Genomic DNA, 26,050 nt, shown 5'->3' with positions numbered 1-26,050 from the left:
AGGACATGTTCAGCTGGCAGAGTGTACATGTGGGTGATCTATCAGTACTTAGAGCCAATTTACATAATTTTGGTGTAAAACATCAAAAAATCACTGCACTGTTTGTGTATCACTGTGTGCTTTTTTAAACTAAAAGAAGTGTCATTGAGTGAGGAGAATAAAAACAGACTAAAAATATGGCGACTGTGCTCTGCTGCCAGTCGCCCTGTAAAGCCTGAAATAATCATTAAAAAAAGTCAGAGGCGTCGGGTTGGGAGTTTTTCACACCATGTCAAACACAGGCTCAAAAGGAAGGTCCCATTCGATGTTTAGGTCTCAAATCATCTCAAAATCAATATCATACTGATGTAGATGTGATAACAATAGTAGATAATTCACTCACATCCTCAGAAGATGCTCCTTCACCAAGTTTTGATTGAGTTCTCTTTGAATTCTCTTTCAATCATCAGATTCATCCGCTTGGGGAAAGGGGGCCGACGCACAACTCATGCTACAAAATGTTCTGCATGTTGTATGCAATTACATATTTCACCCAGAGGGGTCTCCAAATCCCCAACACTTACATTGTGCAGCTTAACCCTTTAATGTCCTCACCAAGAAAAAAGCAATGGATTTTTCTTGCATTTTTACTTGTTTGGGGCAATAATAAAAACATTTAGTGTTTTTTTTTTTGTTTTTTTGACCCCACAGTTTTTAAAATGTAGCACTTTGTGGCAAAATCAGAACATATACAGTGACTCAAAATGTGCTCTACCAAATGGTTGAGCAGAACATTAAAGGGTTAAAAACAAGCTAAATAAATCGAATCATAATCTTCCCAAATTTCTACAGTGGTTTGGCTAGTTTCACACTGCAACTGCACCAAATTATGCACAGATGTGTTCACTGATTGGTCTGAAATTTGGTGGGGATACAAGCACTCAGTTGCTCTCACCTTTGCCTCCATTATTGCCAAAAACCAACCTTTTTTAAACTTTCACTACCCAATCATTGTGTTAAATCCTTCACAGATATTCTTGAAATCAGTGTAGCATCCGACCCATCACATTGCATGAAATGAAAAGTGTATCACAACCAAAACAGTAAAAATAAACCCATTTGATCTCTGCTTTTTTACTATTAATGGGATTGCAACATTAATGTCAGGTCACTGATGTTTGGCCAAGAATAGGTTCCATGTAGTGGCACCCCCCCCCCAAAAAAACAAAAATACTGCCTCAAATTTTGCCGCAACATTCACAAAAGTAGCTGCGCAATCCTGGGGGGTCTGTAGTGTGGAAACATACTAAGCAACAAATGATCAATATCATGGTCAAATACATTCAGCACTGCCAAACCATAAGGCTGCATCACTGCACACATCACTCACATCCTTCCCGGCTGACAAAAGCTCCTTGAGGTGCCTCAGGTATGCCCTTCCACACGGTGATGGGTTTGGGGTAGCCCGGGTCAGCGGTGCGCTTCTCCTCGTTGTAGCGCCAGTACTGGTCGCCCTTGAAGAAGTACGTTTTGCCCACAGGTTCCCAGCGCAGGGCCGTGTCGATGCCGTCACGGGGCAGACAGTTACCCAGCTCCACCAGGCTGTGAGGATAGCCAGGCTCTGCCGTTACCTCCTTAAACACCCAGTACTTATCACCTGCGGAGGAAGAGATGAGATCAGAGAGGGAGAGAAGGCAAAAGTGAGGGGTTATGCAGGGGAAGTCCACCGATTTTTTTCAAAATGGTCAGAAAAGACGTACATAAAGTCATTCAGAGTGGTCTGATGTGAAATGCCCCCTTCTAGAGTCTCAGTGTTCACAGTGGTGGTGATAGGAACCAGACCTCTGAAGAGTTTAATGCCTCTAAAATCTCCCTCACAGAACATTATAACATAAAATGCACTCTCAGAAATAAGGGTACTAAACAGGGCCCTCTTGTCACTGGGGTGGGACCCTCAAGGGAACATAACTGTACCATAATCCACTGAAATGATATGTTCTGAGCTGTACTGACTCCACACACCCCGTCTCGTCTCCAGGCTTTTATTTTACTGTTCTGTTTAAAACATTCGGTTATGAAAAGGTACAAATACGAACTTTTCACCTGGAAAAACTTATTTAAGGTTCACAATCAGACCTTAAAACCACTGTTGGAGCTTTGAGGGAACATTTACACTGTTTGTACCTTGATGAACAAAACATGAACCTGCACAGAACCTTGTTTCTAACAGGGTGGTTCTAAATACACTGCGACATTGTTTAACAATGGTTTTGAGGATGTTTTGACCTAAAACCAAGTATGTGGTGGTTTTGGATAGTAAGTAAAATGTCTATATTTGTATATATAGTTGTAGTCATGGCGACCCCTGGTTCCTATCACCATTCACCTATCACCATTTCACACCAAACCAGTCTGACTGACTTCATTGATTAAATTATGCAGAAATTTGGCAAAATCGGTGAATTCCCCTTTATAAAGATACAACAAAGCGAGGCGATTTGAATCTGTATCAGTAAACTGTTTCATTTCTTCTGCGAAATGTAAAAACACTGTAAACCTAAGCTGACGGCTCTCGAGCAGATGTGAAGTTACTATTAGCACTATTAGCACTTCTTCTGGATGTCTGCTTAGGCGATGGTCCGCGATGTTGAGTCGGAGGAAATTATCATAAGCTCCTTGCATAACTCTGTATTTATCAATATTGATGCAAAATCTAGTTTCTCTATGAAGCAGCCAGTGAGCCTGTTTCTCGATGAAGCCTTAGAAATCTAAAAATATCTCTCAGCCTCTCTCTGCACAGCAAGACTGCATTAATTAAGGGGGTGGGGGGGGGTGAAAAAGAGGGGTTATGAGAGGAAACAGGAGGAAAATGGGTCCCACTTTATATTAAGTGTCTTTAATAACTGTGTAGTTACATGTGAACAAGATATGCAACAGCATATAACTACAATAACATGTAACTACTAATGATTTAGTCACTGTTACAGATGGATTACAGAAGAACACCTTATGTAATTACACAAGTGTATCTTAATAGCTGTAACAGCCTATTCTCTCTAATGTAATTACACAAGAGCAATAATATAAATCTAATTACATTTGTAATCAGACCGGAACAGCAGTTTTTTCAGAAGTTTTTTTTTTCAGCAGTAAATGGAAGTATGCAATAGCTTATGTAATATGTATCAGCCATGCCAAGTATCTATATGTATATGTGACAATACAGTAGATGGCCCCCTTATCTTAAAATGAATGTGTTGCATTTCCCCCAAAGCAATGTCTACATTACCACAGCACTATTATGCAATACCTACATAACCTTTAAAATAAGTGGAACGTTAACACTGCACTACAGGAATGTTCCTGTGTAGAAGATACACGTGTGTAATTACATAGGCTGTACTCCTGTAATCCATCTGTAACATTAGCCATGTTTACATGCAGCCTAAAAATCCGTTAATAATCCGACTAATAGCTCAATTGGAATAGAATACGTCCATGTAAACACCTCAGTCTGAATAGTCTAGTCTGATTGAGGCCATTCGGAATACAGTTTCTATCCGACTGAACGAGGTGGGTAATCCTGTAAATAATCCGTTAAATAGAAGAATAATATCCGTGTAAACGCCTGTATCTGATTACATTCCCTATCAGAAAGTTTAAGTCCGTTCTGATCATGTTCGTCGCGTCATAGTGAAAGTTTATAACGTTCAACATGGCGGAGCAGAAACTGGTCTGCAGAGGAGACGAAGTTTATGCTCTGATCTTTAAAAGACGGCGGTGGGACGGACGTCCAGCTTATGTGTCTCAGAACACGACGTCTTCCTCTCAGCCTTCTTTAATAAGGACATGTGAAGGACGTTTTCCTGAGTCTGACATCATTTTAAAGTAATTAAAAACACAAGCACTGCTCACTGCTGCTCATCTCACTCTGACTGGACTCACGTGATGCTCGTTGTCATGGTAACATTTACTCTAAGTGGTACTCCACGCATACATGTCATTTCGGATCGGATTACTTGTAGTGAGCATGTAAATGAAGATTTTCATCAGATTGTTGAGTAGAGTGAGAATATAAACATATCAGTCTTAATCTATAATCGGAATGTATTTAATCGGATTGGCAAAAATCTTTGCATGTAAACACAGACACTGACTAAATCATCAGTAGTTACGTTGTTGTCACATATGTTATTCATTTGTAACTACACAGTTATTAGAGACACAATATAAAGTGGGACCAGAAAATGTGTAAGCAGGCTGTGATGTGATGTGATGCAGAGCAGCGCTGCGAGGAAACTGCTGAGAGATGGACGGATTGGCGGAGAGGGATCAATAGTGAGCTTAATTGAGATTAGGCTCTGGATAATAATCATGTGCTTTGCTTCCAACATCCTCATTCTCTGAGAACTGGATTTCTATTTGTAAGACTTCTCCGAGTACGATCAGTTAGATCTCCATTCCCAGGTGATTCATTCGTTCTTTACATTCTGTACAGTGATTTATGAACGTCCTGTTTGAGGACATACTGTACTTTTACATTCGGGAGGCTTGGAGTCAATAGACATCAACAAGGCGCTTAGATATCGAGTGATGGAGATAATTACAATCAATAAATGGACAAAGACATCATTAAAGAACCTATATCCTACATTTTTCATGTATTTTATTTTCTTCCAGGAAGCCACTTATAACATTTGTGTAATTTTATATACATATCACATATACATATTTATATACATTTCAAACAGGCTGTTTTTGTTACTGTGCCTTTAAGACTGATATATGTAAATGTGCTCTGTTCTGATTGGCTGTGCTTCTCTCCAAATACAGTTTATGCGAAGCACTCTCTATAACTTCAATGTGAATGGGCGGGGCTAAACTGTTATAGGCTGAATAGGCAGATATATGTAAATGTAAACCCCAATAGCAGCAGCACAGAAAGTTACATGAGGGGGAAGTGAAGGGTTTTATTTCCTATTCCAATAGAATGGAGACCAGTTTGAAGGAGAATTCCACCAATTTACCAAAATTTCTGCATAATTCTGTTTGAGATGTGATTCAGAGTGGTTTGGTTGAAATATTCGATTGTACAGACTCAGATTTCTTTACAGTGGTGGTGATGGGAACCAGGGGTCGTCATGACTACAACACAAATATAGACATTTTATTAATTATCCAAAACCACCAGTAAACCTACACGAGTCTTCTCAGTTTATATGGAATATTAATGATTGTAAAATAGTAGAAAATCTGGAACAATATGTTTTCTTGTGCCTGTCCAACATGATTTTTTTCTTAAATATGTTTTCAGCCAAAATCTGCTCTCAAAACTGCCATAAAACTAGGCTTGAGCCTTGTGACAATACTTATCACTGTCAATATATCATCAGTACACTGACCAACTGCATGTTTCATCACAAAAAACACGTAATTAGTCCTGATCAACTGGATTTAGTGCAGTACACTGTGTGAAATGTTACTGTATTCATAGTCTTAAATGTAGCACAACTGGTTGTTTTTTGTTTATTCCAACTTATCAAACCTTACATAACTTTCTGTGAGGGAGCTTTTAGAGGTGGACGTCTGGTTCCTATCACCACCACTGTGAAAAATTCTGACTCGGTAAATTTCTCACCAAACCACTCTGAATGACTTAACTTAATGACTGAATTTCGGAACATTGGTGGAATTCCCCTTTAACAAGCTTGCCCTTGGGGGAGGGGAATGGGTTAATAGGGGGTTGCACTCATGGAGCTACTTGGAGCTAAGCTACGAGGGTAGGAACCTTGAAGTCAGCACACATCCCATGGTATGTATTCAGGACTGAACCCGTAACCTTCTTCTGATAAGTCAGAGCAACTGATCAGGACTTCTTAACATGTGGCTTCAAAGTTCGAACCAGCAGGATTTATTAGCTTTTATGCATTTTCATGAGTTTGATCTGCAAAGTGCTGCCTCAGGCTACTTTTTAAGCTCTGGAAACATGAATTTTATTCTAAATTTTCATTAATGCATTTCCTCACTATAGTGTTTTGCATAAATTCAGTTTTCCATAACAAGGGCCCTTTAAAGGGACACTCATTTCTGTTACTGTGCCTTTAATCCTGATATATGGCTCTGTTCTGATTGGCTGTGCTTCTCTCAAAATGCAGTTTATGCGAAACTTCAGTGTGAATGGGTGGGGCTAAACTGCTGTAGGCTGAATAGGCAGATATATGTAAATGTGGCATCACTAAATAAATAAAAATAATGCGTGGCCACGACTTTGTAAGGCGTGGGAACGAGATAATTGAGTCGTGGCCATGAAATCATGCCTTGTTAACCTGTGGTTAAGGCTTAATTATCTCTTGGCCACGCCTTACTAAGTCATGGCCATGCATTAGGATCTCATTCCCATATCTTACTAAGTCGTGGCCACACATTAGGATCTTGTACCCACACTTTAATAGGCCGTGGCCATGCATTATTTTTATTTATACAGGATGTCACCAGCAAGGCTCTGTAGATTTTTGCAGTTTATTCTATAGATTCCCATATACAGACCATCTGGACTGGGAAGTGAATGGATTGTTTTCAAAATTTAACAATCAAAGTTTTGCTTTCTTTCCTTGGAAAATTCAGTTTTCCATAATAACGGCCCTTTAAAGGGACACTCATTTTTGTTACTGTGCCTTTAAGACTGATAAATGTAAATGTGCTCTGTTCTGACTGGCTGTGCTTCTCTCAAAATGCAGTTTATGCAAAACACTCTCTATAACTTCAGTGTGAATGGGTGGGGCTAAACTGCTATAGGCTGAATAGGCAGATATATGTAAATGTAACATCACTAAAACAATGAATTGACTGTTTTTATGGAGCCCTGCTGGTGACATCCCGTATAAATAAAAATAACGCGTGGCCACGACTTAGTAAGGCGTGGGAATGAGATAATTAAGTCGTACCATGAAATCATGCCTTGTTAACCTGTGCTTAAGGCTTAATTATCTCTTGGCCATGCATTCCAATGCCTTACTAAGTCATGGCCATGACTTAATTACCTTTGCTCCCATGCCTTACTAAGTCAGGGCCACGCATTAGGATCTTGTACCCACGCATTATTTTTATTTATACAGGATGTCACCAGCAAGGCTCTGTAGTTTTTTGCACTTTATTCTATAGATTTCCATATACAGACCATCTGGACCAGGAAGTGAATGGATTCAAAGTTTAATAATCAAAGTTTTGCTTTCCTTCCCAAAATACAAGGTAAGTTTTCCATAATAAGGGTCCTTTAAAGGAACACCCCAGTAGAATAAAAAAATTAACCATTGCTACATCTGTTGTAAACATGCCCTCCTACAGCTTTCCTGGAGAGAGTGTCATTTTCCAGTTTAAAGACTAGGAAAACTAAATTCTGATGATGTATCCCGAGGTGGGAGAATGTTTTGAGGGTGGGCTATATTAATTTTCTCCCCCTTTAGTTAATACATATTACACCTGTACTCTTTAGCCTCTAAGTAGCTATGCTAGCAGTCAGGATTTCTATCACCATTCCCAGTGGTTGTATGACTTACATGTGTAATGCATGATGGGTATTGTAGTTGGACATAAACAACTACAGAACTGTGAATGCTGTGTTACACAATATTACATCACAAGACAAATAACATACTAAATGCTAGTTTTAGAACAACACATAACGCTGCAAAATGGAGGAATCATTTAATTACAAAATGCACCAGAGTGAGGAAATGCATTAATGAAAATTTAGAATAAAATTCATGTTTCCAGAGCTTAAAAAGTAGCCTGAGGCAGCACTTTGCAGATCAAACTCATGAAAATGCATAAAAGCTAATGAATCCTGCTGGTTCGAACTTTGAAGCCACATGTTAAGAAGTCCTGATCAGTCGCTCTGACTTATCAGAAGAAGGTTACGGGTTCAGTCCTGAATACATACCATGGGATGTGTGCTGACTTCAAGGTTCCTACCCTCATAGCTTAGCTCCAAGTAGCTCCATGAGTGCAACCCCCTATTAACCCATTCCCCTCCCCCAAGGGCAAGCTTGTTAAAGGGGAATTTAAAATTCAGTCATTAAGTTAAGTCATTCAGAGTGGTTTGGTGTGAAACGCTCCATTCTAGAGAAATTTACCGAGTCAGAATTGTTCACAGTGGTGGTGATAGGAACCAGACGTCCACCTCTAAAAGCTCCCTCACAGAAAGTAATGTGAGGTTGGAATAAACAAAAAACAACCAGTAGTGCTACAAATTAAATATACAATTTCACACAGTGTACTGAACTAAATCCAGTAAATCAGGACTAATTACATGTTTTTTGTGATGAAACATGCAGTTGGTCAGTGTACTGATGATATATTGACAGTGATAAGTATTGTCACAAGGCTCAAGCCTAGTTTTATGGCAGTTTTGAGAGCAGATTTTGGCTGAAAACATATTTAAGAAAAAATCATGCTGGACAGGCACAAGAAAACATATTGTTCCAGATTTTCTACTATTTTACAATCATTCCATATAAAAGCTCAGAAGACTCGTGTAGGTTCACTGGTGGTTTTGGATAATAAATAAAATGTCTATATTTGTGTTGTAGTCATGACGACCCCTGGTTCCCATCACCACCACTGTGAGTCTCTACAATCAAACATCTCACACCAAATCACTCTGAATCACAGCTCAAACACAGAATTATGCAGAAATTTTGGAAAATTGGTGGAATTCTCCTTCAAACTGCTCTCCATTCTATTGGAATAGGAAATAAAACCCTTCACTTCCCTCTGATGTAACTTTCTGTGCTGCTGCTATTAAGCACCTATTTAACTTCCAGTGTAAATGTGTTTATTGCACCTTTAATAGCATCTACTGCAAAGCATTAAGTAGTTAAGATCATAATAAATGAGATTTATGTGTTTGTACCTTTAAAGAAGACAAATTTGCCGTCAGATCTCTCATAGGCAGCATCAATGCGGGGTGGCAGACCCTTCCAAAACTGGTCGATCAGCATGGGGTAGCCCTCCTGCACCTTGTTATTGCGCAAACGCCAGAACCAGCGATCCTACGGGAGAAAAAACAGCACATCTCAGCTACAAAGATAATTAGCATTTAGCTAAAGCTAAACTAGGACACGGCAAAGCTGCTTACATAATTACTGCATTCACAAACATGAGCATGCTTAGCTTTGATTTCTGTAGTTTTACTCCTTAAGTTTAATATCTGTAGATATGATTTTGATTCTATTTACAACTACAACTTAAAAGGATGGTTCTTCAAGGGTTCTTTATTAAAGACACTGGTTCTATATAGAACCATCCATCCATCCATCCATCATCTAAACCGCTTATCCTTCTGGGTCGTGGTGGGGTGCTGGAGCCTATCCCAGCTGTCATCGGGCAGAAGGCAGGATACACCCTGGACAGGTCGCCAGTCCATCGCAGGGCAGACAGACAGACATAGACATTCACACACACACCTAGGGGCAATTTAGCATGTCCAATTGGCCTGACTGCATGTCTTTGGACTGTGGGAGGAAACCGGAGTACCCGGAGGAAACCCACGCAGACACGGGGAGAACAGGCAAACTCCACACAGAAATGACCCTGGTCACCCGGCCGGGAATCGAACCCAGGCCATTCTTGCTGTGAGGCGACAGCGCTACCCACTGCGCCACCGTGCCGCCCCTATATAGAACCATGAACACTCAAATAAATATCTGCATGGTGAAATGGTTCTTCAGACTGATGGAGAATGTGTGGTATATGGTTCTATATAGCACAACAGCAGAACCCTTTTTGGTGCTATATAGAACCATTTTCAAAAAGGTTCTGTATAGAACCATACACTTTTAAAAAAGATAGTTCTTCAAGGGTTCTTTATTAAAGACACTGGTTCTATATAGAACCATGAACACTCAAATAAATATCTGCATGGTGAAATGGTTCTTCAGACTGATGGAGAATGTGTGGTATATGGTTCTATATAGCACAAAAGCAGAACCCTTTTTGGTGCTATATAGAACCATTTTCAAAAAGGTTCTGTATAGAACCATACACTTTTTAAAAAGATGGTTCTTCAAGGATTCTTTCATAAAGAAAATGGTTCTATATAGAACTATGAACACTCAGAGAACGTTTTTGCATGATTAAAGGGTTCTTTGCATGATGTAAGGGTTCTTTAGATTGATAGAAAATGTGCATGAAGGTGCTATAGATGGTTCTATTGTAACCATAGAAGAACCCTTTTTGGTGCTATATAAAACCATTTTCAAAACGGTTCTGTATAGAACCTTACACTCTTAAAAAAGTCTTCAAGGGTTACTTAGTAAAGAAGATGGTTCTATATAGAAGCATGAACACTTAAAGAACCCTCTGCATGATGAAAGCGTTCTTCAGATTAATAGAAAATGTACATGAATGTGCGTTAGACGGTTCAATATAGAACTTTTTTCAAAAGGGTTCTATACAGCACCCAAAGGGTTGTGCTATTATTACAAGCTTGACATCGTAATAGTAGCAGAACCCTTTTGGTGCCATTTTCAAGAAGGTTCTATATACAACACATTCCTCATCCGTCTGAAGAACATTTCATCATGCAAAGAACATTTAAGCATGCAGATGGTTCTTTGAGCGTTCATGGGTTCTGTATATCTCCACTGTCTTTACTAAAGAACCCTTTTTTTTCCACGAGTGACTCAAACGTTTGGAACCACATCATGATCTTTTATAGCTTATACAGTATAGATGTAATTATTAAAATGAGACAGTAAAATACATTTATACCTTGGTTTATTCAATATTTATAATATAAGAGCTATTTAATAATAAATAACACACTGTAATGATCCCTGGATACATCTAACATTTCATTTTTAGTTTTATTAATGCTCAATAAATTCCTACATATTACTCAAAAGCACAAGCCTTGCATATTAAAGCAACTTAATGTCTTTATCTGCAACAAAGTTGGTTGTATAGCTCTGAAAACTGTGAATCCAGCACACTGAGACGTCTCTATCAGCAGAAGGCACTGCAGACAGAGCCCTTATGGACTGAGTTGAGCTCTGACTGATCCATTTGGCTGAGCAGTGCGTCTGTGTAGGCAGTTTCTCAGGGCGCGGAAGGAAAAGTGATTTGATCGGATGTGATCAGGTGGTCAGCCTGTCAAAAGCTCTCTCATCAGACAGAAGCTGACCTTCACAGACATTTAAAACACGATCAGAAACTTCAGACCTTATTTATCAAAGCGTAACTCACCCATACTCGCACAAAAACATACGCAGCTGCGTCTGCCACGACTGAATCTGCGTTCCTTTACATTTTACTGATGTTTTACACATCAGATTTATGTCAGTGCATATTTAAATATGTCAGAAAGAGACACTATGTGGACAGAAAATCCAGTCAGAGCAAAAAAGGCTGACTCAGACCCTCAATTATTATACTATACAATATAAAAGTTAGATCAAATCAGTGCTGCCCAAAGTGTGGACCATGAAGGGCAAAGTTGCTAGAAATTCCACCTCTCACCCAATGAGAGAACTAACATATCGCTGCTGTCGGAAGAAAACCTCAAATCTCCAAAATGGTAACTTTACAGAAGAAGGAAAAAACCTACTTTACTTTTAATGTAAGTCAATGGAACCAGACTTTTTTCCAAGTCATTTTGGGTCGTTTCTTTTGGTCCATTCATCATGAAATGTAACACACAACGTAAAGAGCAACAGGTATTTTCAAATTATGCCAAAAACTGAAAAATGGCAAAAATGGAGATACAAGATTTTCTTCTGAGAGCTGGATATATTTATACTATATATACCTATTAAATTCTCATTTAACTTTTAAAACTGTAATTTTGAACTATGCTAGTAACAAAATATAGTAAAATATTGTTAAATACATTTTTAAAACCTCTGTTTGAAACTGTCCTTCTTTATTTCTATACTGTTTTGTCTTTATGGCCCTCGGCCCACCACAAACATTCCACTTTGACCCCTCAAGACAAAAGGTTTGGGCACCCCTGTGTTAAGATCTGCTTAATCAAATTTCCGTACTGCATCTCAGTTTGGTCAACACTACAGTTTAACGGAGAATTCCACCGAGTTTTCTAGATTCATGCATAATTACGTGGTTAATACATAAACAGAGTCGTTCAGAGTGGTTTGGTGTGAAACGTTCTGTTCTAGATAAACTTACCGAGTCAGAACTGTTCACAGTGGTGGTGATAGGAACCAGACGTCCACCTCTAAAAGCTCCCTCACAGACAGTTAGTACTTGAAATGGTTATGAATTCACTGCCTGATGTCTGAGACACTGTTTTAAGTTTGTTTTGAAACTAAAATGTAATTTTTTTACACATACACAGCAGAAAGGAACATGCAGCGTGCTGTGAGGTGAAGAAAACATATTTTTTTCCGATTTATTACCTTTTTACAATCATTAACATTACATAGACACTCAGAAGACTCGTGTAGGTTCACTGGTGGTTCTGGATAGTAAATAAAATGTCTATATTTGTGTTGTAGTCATGGCGACCCCTGGTTCCTATCACCACCACTGTAAAGACATCTGAACCATTTCACACCAAACCACTCTGAATCACTCTGTTTACATCTCAATGACTGAATTACACAGAAATAAAAAAACAGTGGAATTTCCCTTTAAGATTACTCAAAAAACTGAACGCAGTGGCATCACCTGCATTCAAACTCATGACCTGCTAACGATGACGGAGCTAGACGGCTGTGCCGCTCTGGAGCCACAGCACTACTTAAATTTTTGTGCACAAGAAAGAAAGTTCCTCAAGCTCATTGTCTGTGCTGAAATAAAAGTACACAGAGATCAAAAATAGATAAAATTAACGGTGCTGTTAAGCATTTCGACACATTCCTGCATGACCAAGGAGGGAGAATAATCCAAAACTATGTAAGTCATTTTACATGAGCTTCTGAGGAGGCAACCACACTCACAGTTTTTGAGTAAGTTCAACTTCAGCTGTATTGAAAAATGTGAATTACTAGTAAAACCTTATTAGAGTCAAATTGAGATCATTTGAAAAAGCTTTTCAGCTGATTGCCTTCCAGTTTTCAGTTGACCGCTAATCTAAAGGAACAGCTCACCTTAAAAACAAACATCTCCCGTCTGAAGAAGGCCACTGTGTTGAAGTTGCCGTCACAGATGTTGGGTTTTCCATAACCGGGAGAGGACGGGCGGTCTCCAGAGGGAGGCCGCGGGGGGCGGGACTGCCTGTCGTGCTTCCTCTCGGACGTGGAGTGAGTCCGTCGCGCCGGGAGGGTGGGGAGAGGCCGAGTCGGCTCCAGCATCGCCGTTGGGACCCCTGTATGAAAAAGTGCTCTGTTTCATTACGCAGTATGTCCAAAAGTTTAAAGACACCTGCTCAGGCATCGAGAGTATTAACGCTTGTGTGGTGTTCAGGTCTGTGGGACCCATTTTCAGTGTTTACCAAAAGAAAGAATGATGTGGTTTATTATTATTTCAGCCTCAGATTTTTTGTCCTTTCCTCGTTTTCTGTGAAGAACATATAAAATAACCCATTTTCAGTGTCTTCACTCTGTTCACCCCCCACACATTTATATTACACATGTGGTGTTGGGTGAACCCGCGGGGAGTGAAAGTGTGGAGGTGCTGTGTCCTTCACTCTGTTCTCCTCCTACATGGCCTGCTGTTAGCATGTGTGTGTGTGTGTGTGTGTGTGTGTGTGTGTGTGGGTGAACAACATGGACAGGCTGCTGACTGGCTACGGCTGCTAAAGGAGAACCCTACACTGGACAGTTGTGATATTTTAAACATCTGGTATTTTTACATAAATTGTTATGACTGTATTGAGCCTTTGGTTAATTTGTTTTCCTAACTATGTCCCTCATGTTTTAGTGGATGAAGGACAGTCTAGAAAAGACTCCTTTAAAGCCAAATTAAATACTCAGGAGATGGTGAGATCTTGGAGTAAACTCTGAAAAAAATATAAGTACATGTATTTTTATATATTTGAAATACATTCCAAACACTAAAATGTATTTCAGAATTTATTGCCATATTAACCAAATATATTTTAACCTGCATTTATTTTGCGTATGGAGAAATATTACACACAGAAATGTACCATACAAAAATAAATGTATGTAAATGTGTTTAGCAAATATATTTGAAAATGTATGAAAACATCCAAAATCCTGTCTGATGCTCTTCACTGTCTGATACCTTTAGAAATGAATATGTTTTCCAGTATCTTAATTTTAAATATGTTCAAATGATCCTTTAACAGGACAGAAGCGAGTGTTGTAGGTATTGATACTCTGTGAAAATGCAGTTATTATTTATTATCCTGTTTATTTGAAATACGTTGTGTGTGAGAGTCTGACTGCAGACGTACATGGTTATTGTAAAGTACAGTGCAGATCACAGAAGTCAGTACTGTTCATTCAGTTCATGTATATTTAGTTATATCTGTAAGCTTTGTTAAAACTGCATATAACTGAAAAAATGTAATAACAAATATAAATATATTAATCTTAAAAAAATATATATAAAAATATTTTTTTTGGTCATTTTTATACATTGCAAAAATATATTTGATGAATACATTTGGAATATATTTTTTCCATATGGGAAGCCAGAAACTGAGTTGAGCCCAGTCTACTGTTGGGCTAATTTAGCATTATTAACCCATCAGAAAGAAAAGTAAAATTTAGGTTTACTTCGACTGCACCCCAGTTTATAACAAAAAAATATTCACCAGAACACAAAAAGCTACTCATGCACTCATAAAACCAACTAAAACTACACTGAAATTAAAAAATAAACGCAAAAAATTAATAGAAACTAATGAAAATTTCAAAACATAAAAATATAACAGCCCTGATCTTCTTTTGTCAGCATGAATTTTCTATTTACAGTCGTATGCAAAGGTTTGAGCACCGCTGGTCAAATTACGTTTCCAAGTAAAATAAGTTTAGATCATCTACAGAGGACACAGTTGTAGTTATTTTAATGCACAATTACTGTTATGCTTATGAATTTAACATGTTAGGAAAATACAGCATTTACACTTACAGCACATTTTACATTTTATAAAAATTTTTTTCCAATATTTTAAACAGAAAATACATAGAAATCATGCACTAAAATTTGCAGATAAAGTCATATTTTGGTGAGTTCTCTGTCGAGGACGTATTAACTTATTTTCACTCAGGAAATCAACAAACCGTGTAATTTGACTGTGCTGAGACTTGCGACTGTATCAGTTATCAACATCACATTCATAAATTTGATCAAAGAGAAAATAAAGTGGATCCATACCGTATATTTTCTGGATGCCCTGAAGGTCGTCTAGCGGCAGTTTGAAGTTGTGTGTCTCCATGTACTGGTAGAAGGGGGCCATGATGGCGCTGGGGTCGTTGGAATGTTCCAGACCCAAAGCATGACCCAGCTCATGCACCGCCACCAGGAAAAGGTCATTACCTGCGAGGGGGCAAAGGTCAAAGCTGAACACCTGGGTGCGCATTTCATCTTGAACATATTGTGACAAGTAGTGACAACTGTGACTGTTAGAGCTCGACCTTCAGTTCAGACCATAAACGTCAAAACGGTCAAAAAACGAGAAAACCCAGCCTGCGATAATTCTAATTTCTGTTAGCGCTCCTATGGGATCTCCAGCGGTTTGTTAGCACTAAACTAGTGCTGGTCCATAAGAACCGTAAGAATATATATATATACACACACACACCGATCAGGCATAACATTATGACCACCTCCTTGTTTCTACGCTCATTGTCCATTTTATCAGCTCCACTTACTATATAGGGACCCCCTATATCAGGACCCCCATGGACCCTCACAGAGCAGGTACAATTTGGGTGGTGGATCATTCTCAGGTCTGAGTGTCTCAGACACAGCAGTGCTGCTGGAGTTTTTAAACACTGTGTCCGCTAACTGTCCACTCTATTACCTTGTCAGTCCACCTTGTAGATGTAAAGTCAGAGACGATAGCTCATCTGCTGCTGCGCAGTTTGTGTTGGTCATCCTCTAGTCCTTCATCAGTGGTCACAGGACGCTGCCCACAGGACGCTGTTGGCTGGATATTTTTGGTTGGTGGACTATTCTCAGTCCAGCAGCGACACTGAGCTGTTTAAAAACTCCAGCAGCACTGCTGTGTCTGATCCACTCGTACCAGCACAGCACACACTAACACACCACCACCACGTCAGTGTTACTGCAGTGCTGAGAATGATCCACCACCCAAATAGTACCTGCTCTGTGAGGGTCCATGGGGGTCCTGACCACTGAAGAACAGGGTAAAAGGGGGCTAACAAAGTATCAGAGAAACAGATGGACTACAGTCTGTAACTGTAGAACTACAAAGTGCACCTATATAGTAAGTGGAGCTGATAAAATGGACAATGAGCGTAGAAACAAGGAGGTGGTCAGAATGTTATGCCTGATCTGTGTATACAATACAATAAATAAATGATATATAAAGCCCAAGACTGCGTCAGCCTCCCGAGACGAATACAGCCACAATTTGGAGAAGGATGCAGAGAATCAGGCTCTCCCAGTAGAGCGGATAACAGCGTTAGCCAGATAGTTTGTGAGTGTATAGAAAGGTGGGCAGGAGATGGGCTGTGTGCGAGTGTGAGGTGCGAAAGTGTACGTGAATAAACTGCAGATCCCCCGGTTGGTAGTGCTTAAATTCAGACTGCTGACGGCATGAGATCAAAGAGGAGATAACGCTTCCAACACGCACCATATGTGAGCAGCGTGGATGCTGATGAAGTGCCTCTGCTTTCGTCCCCAGGCAGCCGCCCTGAGCCTGGGTGAAGCGCAGACTTATTTCAGCTTATCCCCGATGAATTCGTGGATGTGTATGTGTGTGTATATATCTCTCAGATGGAGATACATTAATAGATTTCTGTCTGCTCTCTATCCAATGCTCCTCCATCCCTGCTCTCTCCCCTGTGGGCTGTGTTCTTCTCCTCAGCTCATCGCTGGGTTTTACCCTTGGACTGGGCTCCCAGAGGAACGTCCTCTCAGCTCCTGAATGTCTGCTCATCTCCTCGAACGTCTACTCAGCTTATTCATACTTAAACTACACGTCCAAAAGTTTGTAGACAGCAGCGTTTCTTCTGAAATGAAGGGTCTTAACAGTGAGTTTGTGCTGCAGTAACAGCCTCTACTCTTCTGGAAAGGCTTCTAGGTGTTGGAACATTGCTGTGAGGATTTGATTGAGCATGAGTGAGGTCAGGTACTGATGTTGGATGGTCAGTTCTGGATCAGAACTCATCCCAAAGGTACTGGATGGAGCTCCATCACTCCAGAGAACGCAGTTCCACTGCTCCAAAGCCCACGCTTGGCACTGGGCATGGTGGCCTTATGCCGGGCTTATTCTACATGACCTATAAAAACCTAACAGACTGTGAAAATTGATAGCATCTCAGATTTAATCTCGTTTTTTTTGTCATGAGTGTTTGAATTTGTGCATTTACTACTTTTGTTCAACAAGCAGCTCCTCCATCATGCATTCATGTCCCTTCACATCTTTCCTCTCTGCTAACTCTCTCGTTGGCGGTTGCCTGCACCACTTGTTCATTTGTGCCGGTGACCATCCCACACTACACTGTTAGAAATAAAGGTTCTGTTCAGGTACATTTTTGGTTCATCAAGGCACAAACAGTGTAAATGTTCCCTCAAAGGTTCAACAGTGGTTTTAAGGTCTGATTGTGAACCTTAAATAAGTTTTTCTAGGTGAAAAGTTCGTATTTGTACCTTTTCATAACCGAATGTTTTAAAACAGAACAGTAAAATAAAAGCCTGGAGGCGAGACGGGGTGTGTGGAGTCAGCACAGCTTAGAACATATCATTTCAGTGGATTATGGTTCAGTTATGTTCCCTGACTAAAGGTACTGAGATGGAGCCTTGAGGGTCCCACAAGAGTTTCGTACGTCTGAGAGTGTACTGGACTGTTGAATAAGTCCAAAGTTCAACAGAAAGGCTAACGATTCATTTCCCCTCTCAGTCCAGCAGAACATCTGCACCATCAGTCAAGCTCCCAACCTGGAAATTGACTTCTGATAGTAAAAATGAGTTGCAATGGGGAAAGCAGGATTAAAACCGGGCCAAAAATCATGTAGTCCATGCCCAGTCATGAGCAGCTTCTCCAGAGCATCCTAATCTAACGGTCACTGCTTTTCTATGGAGATTATACAAGTTCTGAATGCACAACTGAACACTTGTGCCAGTGGGTGCACCTTAAAGGGCCAATATCATGGAAAACCCAATTTCCCTTTCTCTTTTTAATAAATGTAGCCTTGCACCAGTACATACAGTCACATACATACGTGGAAACTAAACTGCAAAAACAGCCCATTTTGGCTTCATTCACGAGAGCCAAATAATTAATATCCATCTATTCAGCCTACAGCAGTTTAGCCCCACCCATTCACACATAAGGAGTGCTTTCTGAATGAGGCACAATACAGAGCAGGCAATCAGATCAGGGGCCGAATTCACAAAAACTTTCTCAAGAAAAACTTGTGAAGGTTCTTAAGACAAAAACTAAGAAGAAGAAGAATGTTCTTAAAAGCAGTTCTCAAGAAAAGCTTAAGAAGTTCTCAGATATTCTCTAAAGATAATCCTAATTTTTTTTTTTTAAGATTTTTTCCCGTATCATAAATGACACAAAATACATTTGGAATTTGTATGAACTGTTATTTCAGTTATGAGTTTAATCCACTCAGAGGAGCAAAATGGAGGAGAAAAATCAAACCAAGCATATAAAGAATTTAGCAAACAAGATCTGGAGGTGATGGAGGAAGAAACAGCCAACAGGAAAAGATCCTCCTTTGAAAATACAGTAATCGTGGAGTGACGGCGGAAAGCGAGAGAGGAGGGCGGGCAGGAGTAGACAAATCAATAAATTTAGATGCCCACCTTGTCGACTCTTACAGCCTAAGACAGTGTGAGGCTGTCGTAAGGTTAAGAAAACATTTAAGAACATAATCTTTTCAAGAAACCCACTTGTTCTTAAAATTATTCTTAAGAAAATAGTAAAAAAGAGAATTCTTAAGCAGTTATTTGAACTTTTTTCTTAAGAATAAAGTTAAGAAACACACATTTAAGAAGATTTTCTTTCGTAAGACACGTTTGTGAATCTGTCCGCTGATTTATCTAATATCAGCCTTAAAACTACACTAACAAAAACAGCCTGGATAATTCTAAGGTTGGAATGTTGGACCTCAAGGGAAAAAATAAAACGCAAGAGAAAATGTAGGATAGGGTGATTTAAAGTAGCTTCAGAAGGGCTGTCTGGATACTTTTGGGCATATCTAGAATACTTACAGGCATTATTCTTATTCTTACCATCATGGTTGGCATTGCCTAACGTCCAGGGCTCGTCCGAGTCGAAATGCGTGTCCCCTCCGATTCCAGGACCAGGGAAGTAGGCGTGGGCTAAAAAACCTCCCTCTCCGTCGAAGGGCGAACTGTCGCCGTGGAACCCAGAGGCGAAGAAAATCATGATGTCGGCCTCCTTGCCTTCTTTCTTGATCTCAGAGTAGGCCACTTCCTGAAAGGTCAGCGGGGTCACTGTCTGCCACACGTCGAAGGCCTGCCGTATTGCCCTCTGGGTGTCCTTCTCCCCCACTTTAGGTGTGAAGTTGTGTATGCTGGACGACAGAGAGAGTGGAAGTGGCTGAGTGTCATGAACAGTAATAAAACACGTCCACAATAGTTTAAAATCTATTTTTGAGTTAATGTCCTTTAAATGTAAAGGCCGCAGCATCACATGGCAGATACGGTACAAAGCGCTGCTGTGCTACGTAGACTGTGCTGCAGTGAGAGCGCTGATAATTGTCTAGCTCAAGCTCATCATTATGCTCAACTCTATGAATTTAATTAAATAAATTTTATCACGTTTGCCATCAGTTTTCTACCTCTTTACTAACTTGCTGCTTTCAAGCTGTGATATGAGGTAAAAGACTAGGTTAGTAACGTTAGCTGAGAAAACAGAGCATTGGTGTTTGTCTGGTTTATCTAAAGCAGAGGTCACTAATAGGCGGACCATGGTCTGAGCCTAGACCCAGACGCTGTCCTATGCAGACCTGGACCTATAAATGATAAACTATGGAGAATTATTTAATTTTAATGGGGTGGTCCTATTTTAATCAGCGTAACTTTTCTAGCCTTTACGGTACCATTTTAAAGGCTTAGGAGACTCAGACCAATCACATGCGTTGTAAATATCATATATGACGCTACTCAGCCAATCAGATCTGTGCATTATGATGAGCACTGAGACTCGAGTAAGTAACGCACACACAGGGGAGGGACGAGGCGAGAAACAAAGTGAGTCAGAGAGAAGTTATTTCACATGTCGTTCTCTAAAAAGAGAAAACTGACAATAAATGTTGTTGAAATATGACTGAACTGTACTTTATTTGATTTGACATTCAGTTGTTTAAGATGCTGATATACCTACTAGGCTACTTCAGTAAACAGTATATGACACTGAGTCATGATGCAAGTTAGACATTATGATGTTCCGAATCTTTGAGGATATTTTCTCTAACTGGACCTTATTAAATTTTAATTAAAGACCCCTGATCTAAAGGACTTTCTGAGTACATTTCAAGCCGCTACAGCTTTCGGTGGTCTCGATATGGCTTTACTTTATCCCTTGTGTGGTGTTGATGTGTTTGTTACTCAGTGGTCTGCTGGACCCACCGCATTATTGTTTGTTTAAATCAATACAGTCATAACAATTTATGTAAAAATACCAGATGTTTAATATATCACAAGTGTCCAGTGTAGGGTTCTCCTTTAGCAGCTGTAGCCAGTCAGCAGCCTGTCCATGTTGTCCACCCTCACATACACACACACACACACAGACACACACACACACTAACAGCAGGCCATGTAGGAGGAGAACAGAGTGAAGGACACAGCACCTCCACACTTTTACTCCCCGCGGGTTCAGCCCAACACCACATGTGTAATATAAATGTGTGGGGGGTGAACAGAGTGAAGACACTGAAAATGGGTTATTTTATATGTTCTTCACTGAAAATGAGCAAAGACCAAGAATCTGAGGTTGAAATAATAATAAATCACATCATTTTTACTTTTGGTAAACATTCAAATTGGGTCCCACAGACCTGAACACCACACAAGGGTTAATGTAGTAATGGCAAATTGCTGGTGTTGAGAAATTTAACAGTGCTGCTTTGTGGTATTTTTGGATTTATGGCATTGCGCATAGTGATCTAAGGCTTGTGTGCAGCTGCGCAACCATGGAAACCCATTTCATGAAGCTGCTGACGCACAGTTCTAGTGCTGATGCTGCTTCTAGATGCAGTTTGGAGCTCTACAGCGAGTGATGCAACAGAGGACAGATGAGCACTTGGCAGCTCTACTCTGTGTTTTTGTGTGGTCTACCAGCTTCGTGGCTGAGCTGTTGTTGCTCCTAGATGCTTCCATTTCACAATAATAGCACTTACAGTTGTCTAGGGTAGATCTAGCAGGGCAGAAATTCACAAACTGACTTGTGGCAGAGGCGGCATCCTATGACAGTGCCATGTTTAACGGCACTGAGCTCATCATCGACCCTCTACTGCAGTGTTTGTTATGCAGCATAGAAACGCCGTTAATATATACAGGTTGTTGTTGCTAACAGGCTCTTTATAATGGGTCTATATCTGTCTTCATGTTCAGTATTCTAGAAGTACTCACCATTCCAGTATTCATGTGCTCAGTCAAGAGTATCGTAGTGGAATTTATCACAGTAACAATAACATGCCATCATATTAAGAATAATACCCCTGCTGAATATACAGTATCATTCAAAAGTTAGGAATCAACTAATATACAACCAATTTGGTTGCAGATAAATGTATAAAAACCTTGTAATATACTCGTCCTGTACAACACAGGCTTTGGATAATCAGTAAAACACTAAGAAGCTCTAAAATTTTTATCCAGAATTCATCTCTCAAAAGTAGAGACCGAATTGCAAGATAGATAGTTTAATAAAAATGAATGTAAATACATAGTTAGAGCATATCATTTATCATTTTATTCACTTCTTATTTCCAGAATGAAATATTTAATAGTAATATTACAATCTAATTATACTAATACTAATTTTAATAATGCTAATACTGATCCAATAGTTTATAACACTTAAATCAACATTGTAAAAGTTATTATTGTATATAAAACAACAACAACTGTTAAAATGACAAGTGATCCCAAAGTATTGTACACATTCACATCATACTGAAAGACAGTCTGGGCTGGTTGTTTACTAAATAAGCAAGTATAGTCAACTGAGTACAACTTGTTTCACTGTTACATAATGAATTAATCTGCATGAAAATGTTTCTGAAATATGTGGGGCAAAAGGCAAATGAGGCAAAGTGAGTGCAGAGGCAGATGGCAGCCTCCTTACCTCACAGCCAAACAGCCTGAGGTGAGAAAACTCACTGACACAAACTCCAGTCCTCACTGAACCGCTTTACTGAGATTAATAGGGCCTGTTATGAAACCAGATGAGGGCAGTTTTACAGTACTGGGATAAATAAGCTCGGAGGCAATGTTTTGCTATGATGTGCAATTTCTGATACAGTTAGAACAGAAATGAGGCTGTCGCTGTTAAAACAATAAATCTTGTGTCCTCAAGTTGAATAAAAATAGCCTGCAGTTCATAGGAGGAGGTTCAGAACAGAGCAGAGTCTCTTTCTGCCTCTCTCCCTCCCTCTCCCCCTCTCTCTCTCTCCCTCTCCCTCTCCCTCTCTCTCTCTCTCTCTCCATCTCTCTCTCACCCACACACACACACACACTCTCTCTCTCTCTGACAGTCCTCAAAGATCAAATCAGATTCACCGACACAGACGCTCTAAATATAGACCAGGCAGCTCAGAGACACTAAAGACAGTTAAAGGTACAGTTCACCTCATCTCGCTCTCTCTCTCTCTCTCTCTCTCTCTCTCTCTGTCTCTCTCTCTCTCTCTCCATTCATTCATATATGTGTATATATATATATATATATATATATATATATATATATATACAGTTCACCTCATCTCTCTCTCTCTCTCTCTCTCTCTGTCTCTCTCTCTCTCTCCATTCATATATATATATACACACACACACACATCGCTGCTGTCAGAACAAAATCTTGTATCATGTTTGTTGTTTTTCAGTTTTGACATAATTAAAAAATGTCCTTTACATTGTGTGTAAATTTTATGATGAATGGACCAAAAGAAACGGCCCAAAAATGACTAGGAAAAAAAGTCTGGTTCCATTGACTTACATTAAAAGTAAAGTATGTTTTTTCCTTCTACTGTAAAGTTACCATTTTGGAGATATGAGGTTTTGTTCCGACAGCAGTGATAGATAACCATACCACTCCAAAACAGTCACTTTACAAGGACATTCTTGACTTATAATGCTAATTTATGTGTGGTATATATTTGTTACAGGTAATTTTGGTACATTTCTATTGGTCCATTCATCATGACACTTGCACACAATGTAACGGGCAGCTGCCTTTTCAGTATATGTAAAAAAATAAAAAAAAAATTGACAAAAATTACGATGCAAGCTGTTACATCAAAGACCTGCAAAGTCAAAAGTGTAAACAGTCCATATTTTCCTCATATACATTCAAAACAGTTCATGTTTGGTTGATTTTATTCACAGATGCATAAAAAATATATTCCAGTTGTATCATGCTGATATGTGCTGTTCTTTGTGGTGAAAAAATTACTAATCATTTATTTTGATGCATATTTGTCTTATTAAAGTTGGAGAATTCTCATTCGAATAAAATAGCACAATATTGAACTGTGTGTTTACACTGATTTACCACCTTTTGCCTTTTAAGCAACTCGTCTCTCAGTCTGTTACAATCAACCTCGTCTCACTTTTCACTGAATCGTTCACCAACTGTAGGAGCTCCACACAGAGATTACGTTTTCTTTTGCAGCAGAGATGAGAGATTGGGAGATGTGCAGTTTACCTGTACAAAACAATGTTCGATATTTTTTAAATAAAAACATTTAGCAAAACCCATATTACGCTGTGCCTTGAACTCTCATATATATGTACATATACTCTTTTCCTCTTTCTTTCGCCATCACATCCCAAAAAGGAAAGGCTGGGTTATTTTTATTGTGATGCTGAAGGGGAGAACATCAGCAGGTATTTCTGCTTCATTGCATAAGTGAGTCGTGTAGCCAAATATATTCACTTGCTGTAAATTTAACATCGAGGCAAAAAAAGAACCAAAAAACACATATATATATATATATATATATATATATATATATATATATATATATATATATATATACATATATAAATAAAAGAAATTAAAGAAAAACAAGTATCTCCAAAATAGTTTACTTTTTAACTTTACAAGAGAAGGTAAAACACTCGTACCTTTAAGACTCGTACTCGTAAGACAGTGTAAAGAGGTTTTATTACAGGTGATTTTAGAGCATTTCTATTGGTCCATTCATCATAAAATTTTCACACAACGTAAAGGACAACTGGTGTGTTGAAATGATGTAGAAAAATAAAAATTGACAAAAATAGAGATACATGGAGATCCAAAAACCTTGTATCTCCAAAATGGTAACTTTACAGGAGAAGGAAAAAACATACTTCATTTTTAATGTAAGTCAATGGAACCAGAGTTTTTTCCAAGTCGTTTTGGGTCATTTCTTCTGGTCCATTCATCATAAAATTTACACACAATGTAAAGGGAAACAGGCATTTACAAATTATGGCAAAAACTGAAAAACGTAAAAAATGGAGGGTTTTCTTCTGACAACAGTGCTATATATATATATATATATATACACGCCAATCAGGCGTAACACTATGGCCACCTCCTTGTTTCTACGCTCATTGTCCATTTTATCAGCTCCACTTACTATATAGGTGCACTTTGTAGTTCTACAGTTACAGACTGTAGTCCATCTGTTTCTCTGATACTTTGTTAGCCCCCTTTTACCCTGTTCTTCAGTGGTCAGGACCCCATGGACCCTCACAGAGCAGGTACTATTTGGGTGGTGGATCAATATCTGCACTGCAGTAACACTGACGTGGTGGTGGTGTGTTAGTGTGTGTTGCGCTGGTCTGAGTGGATCAGACACAGCAGTGCTGCTGTGGTGCGAAATATTTTTAACCCCAAAAAGGGGTCGCACTAGAGACCAAACTGTGCTTTTTACCTGTATGATATTTTTTTGTCCCTCCATTTCTGACCAGTGAGGGCGTAGCGTTTGTTTCTCCTCCGCCGGCTGATGTGTGGGTGATCAGGAACCCCACACCGAGGTTTCTTCATCCACCTGTAAACAGCAAACAGACAAACAAACACAACTTTGTCATAATGAGAGACAGATCAAAGTCAGTGTTACTGCCACTCCTTATCACCACAGCTGAGTTTAAGTATATATCTAAATATTTTAATATACATTTGTATGTATGTATTCCATGCTATAAAGGATCGAACTACAGAGGCAGCAGGACTCACTCTATGGTGGTTTGGTCGAGCACTCCGGTCACTGGGATGCCGTAGAACCGCTGCATGGCAGCGACCGCCGACTGCATGGCCTTCTCCGACTGCAAGTCTGATGTCCGGATGTCGTCAGGGAGAAGATACCCATAGTTCTTCAACCACGTCTGAGCAGAGACAGAGAGAGACACACTGAATTAGTCCACATAGTAAAGAAACTGCTTTAAAAAATCTTCATTCAATAGGTGTTTACAGGGATTATGTTATGATCTATTCAAACTCAAGGCATTAATAGAGATAATAATAGGCTAAACATACAAAATCATCATTTATAGAGCACTTTCTGTCTGAGGTGTCTGTCCCAAACCATAACCACTAAACTATACTCATTTTTTACGGAGCCCTGCTGGTGACATCCTGTATAAATAAAAATAATGCATAGCCACGACTTAGCAAGGCTTGGGAATGAGATCCTAGTGCATGGCGACGACTTAGTAATGCACAATTTCGTTTCCACACCTTACTAAATCGTGGCTACACATTATTTTTATT

The 26,050-nt window shown here is 39.4% G+C and overlaps 1 protein-coding gene across 1 annotated transcript in view; it reads right to left on the bottom strand.

The window, feature by feature from the left end:
• mmp24 (matrix metallopeptidase 24) overlaps positions 1-26,050 on the bottom strand; it is a 64,467-nt gene that overhangs the window by 13,343 nt on the left and 25,074 nt on the right. Inside the window, exons 2-8 of the mRNA XM_036571569.1 lie at positions 25,517-25,665; positions 25,215-25,331; positions 19,339-19,643; positions 15,283-15,444; positions 13,086-13,303; positions 8,891-9,029; positions 1,370-1,636 (exon numbers count right to left, since the gene is read on the bottom strand). Coding sequence (XP_036427462.1) covers positions 1,370-1,636; positions 8,891-9,029; positions 13,086-13,303; positions 15,283-15,444; positions 19,339-19,643; positions 25,215-25,331; positions 25,517-25,665 — 1,357 coding nt within the window. The remainder of the gene's footprint in view (positions 1-1,369; positions 1,637-8,890; positions 9,030-13,085; positions 13,304-15,282; positions 15,445-19,338; positions 19,644-25,214; positions 25,332-25,516; positions 25,666-26,050) is intronic.

Source organism: Colossoma macropomum, unplaced genomic scaffold, assembly GCF_904425465.1.
Source record: "Colossoma macropomum unplaced genomic scaffold, Colossoma_macropomum, whole genome shotgun sequence".
NCBI classification, from domain to species: Eukaryota; Metazoa; Chordata; class Actinopteri; order Characiformes; family Serrasalmidae; genus Colossoma; species Colossoma macropomum.
Note: the sequence above shows the minus strand (reverse complement) of the source record. Positions and strands in the feature narration are given on the sequence as shown.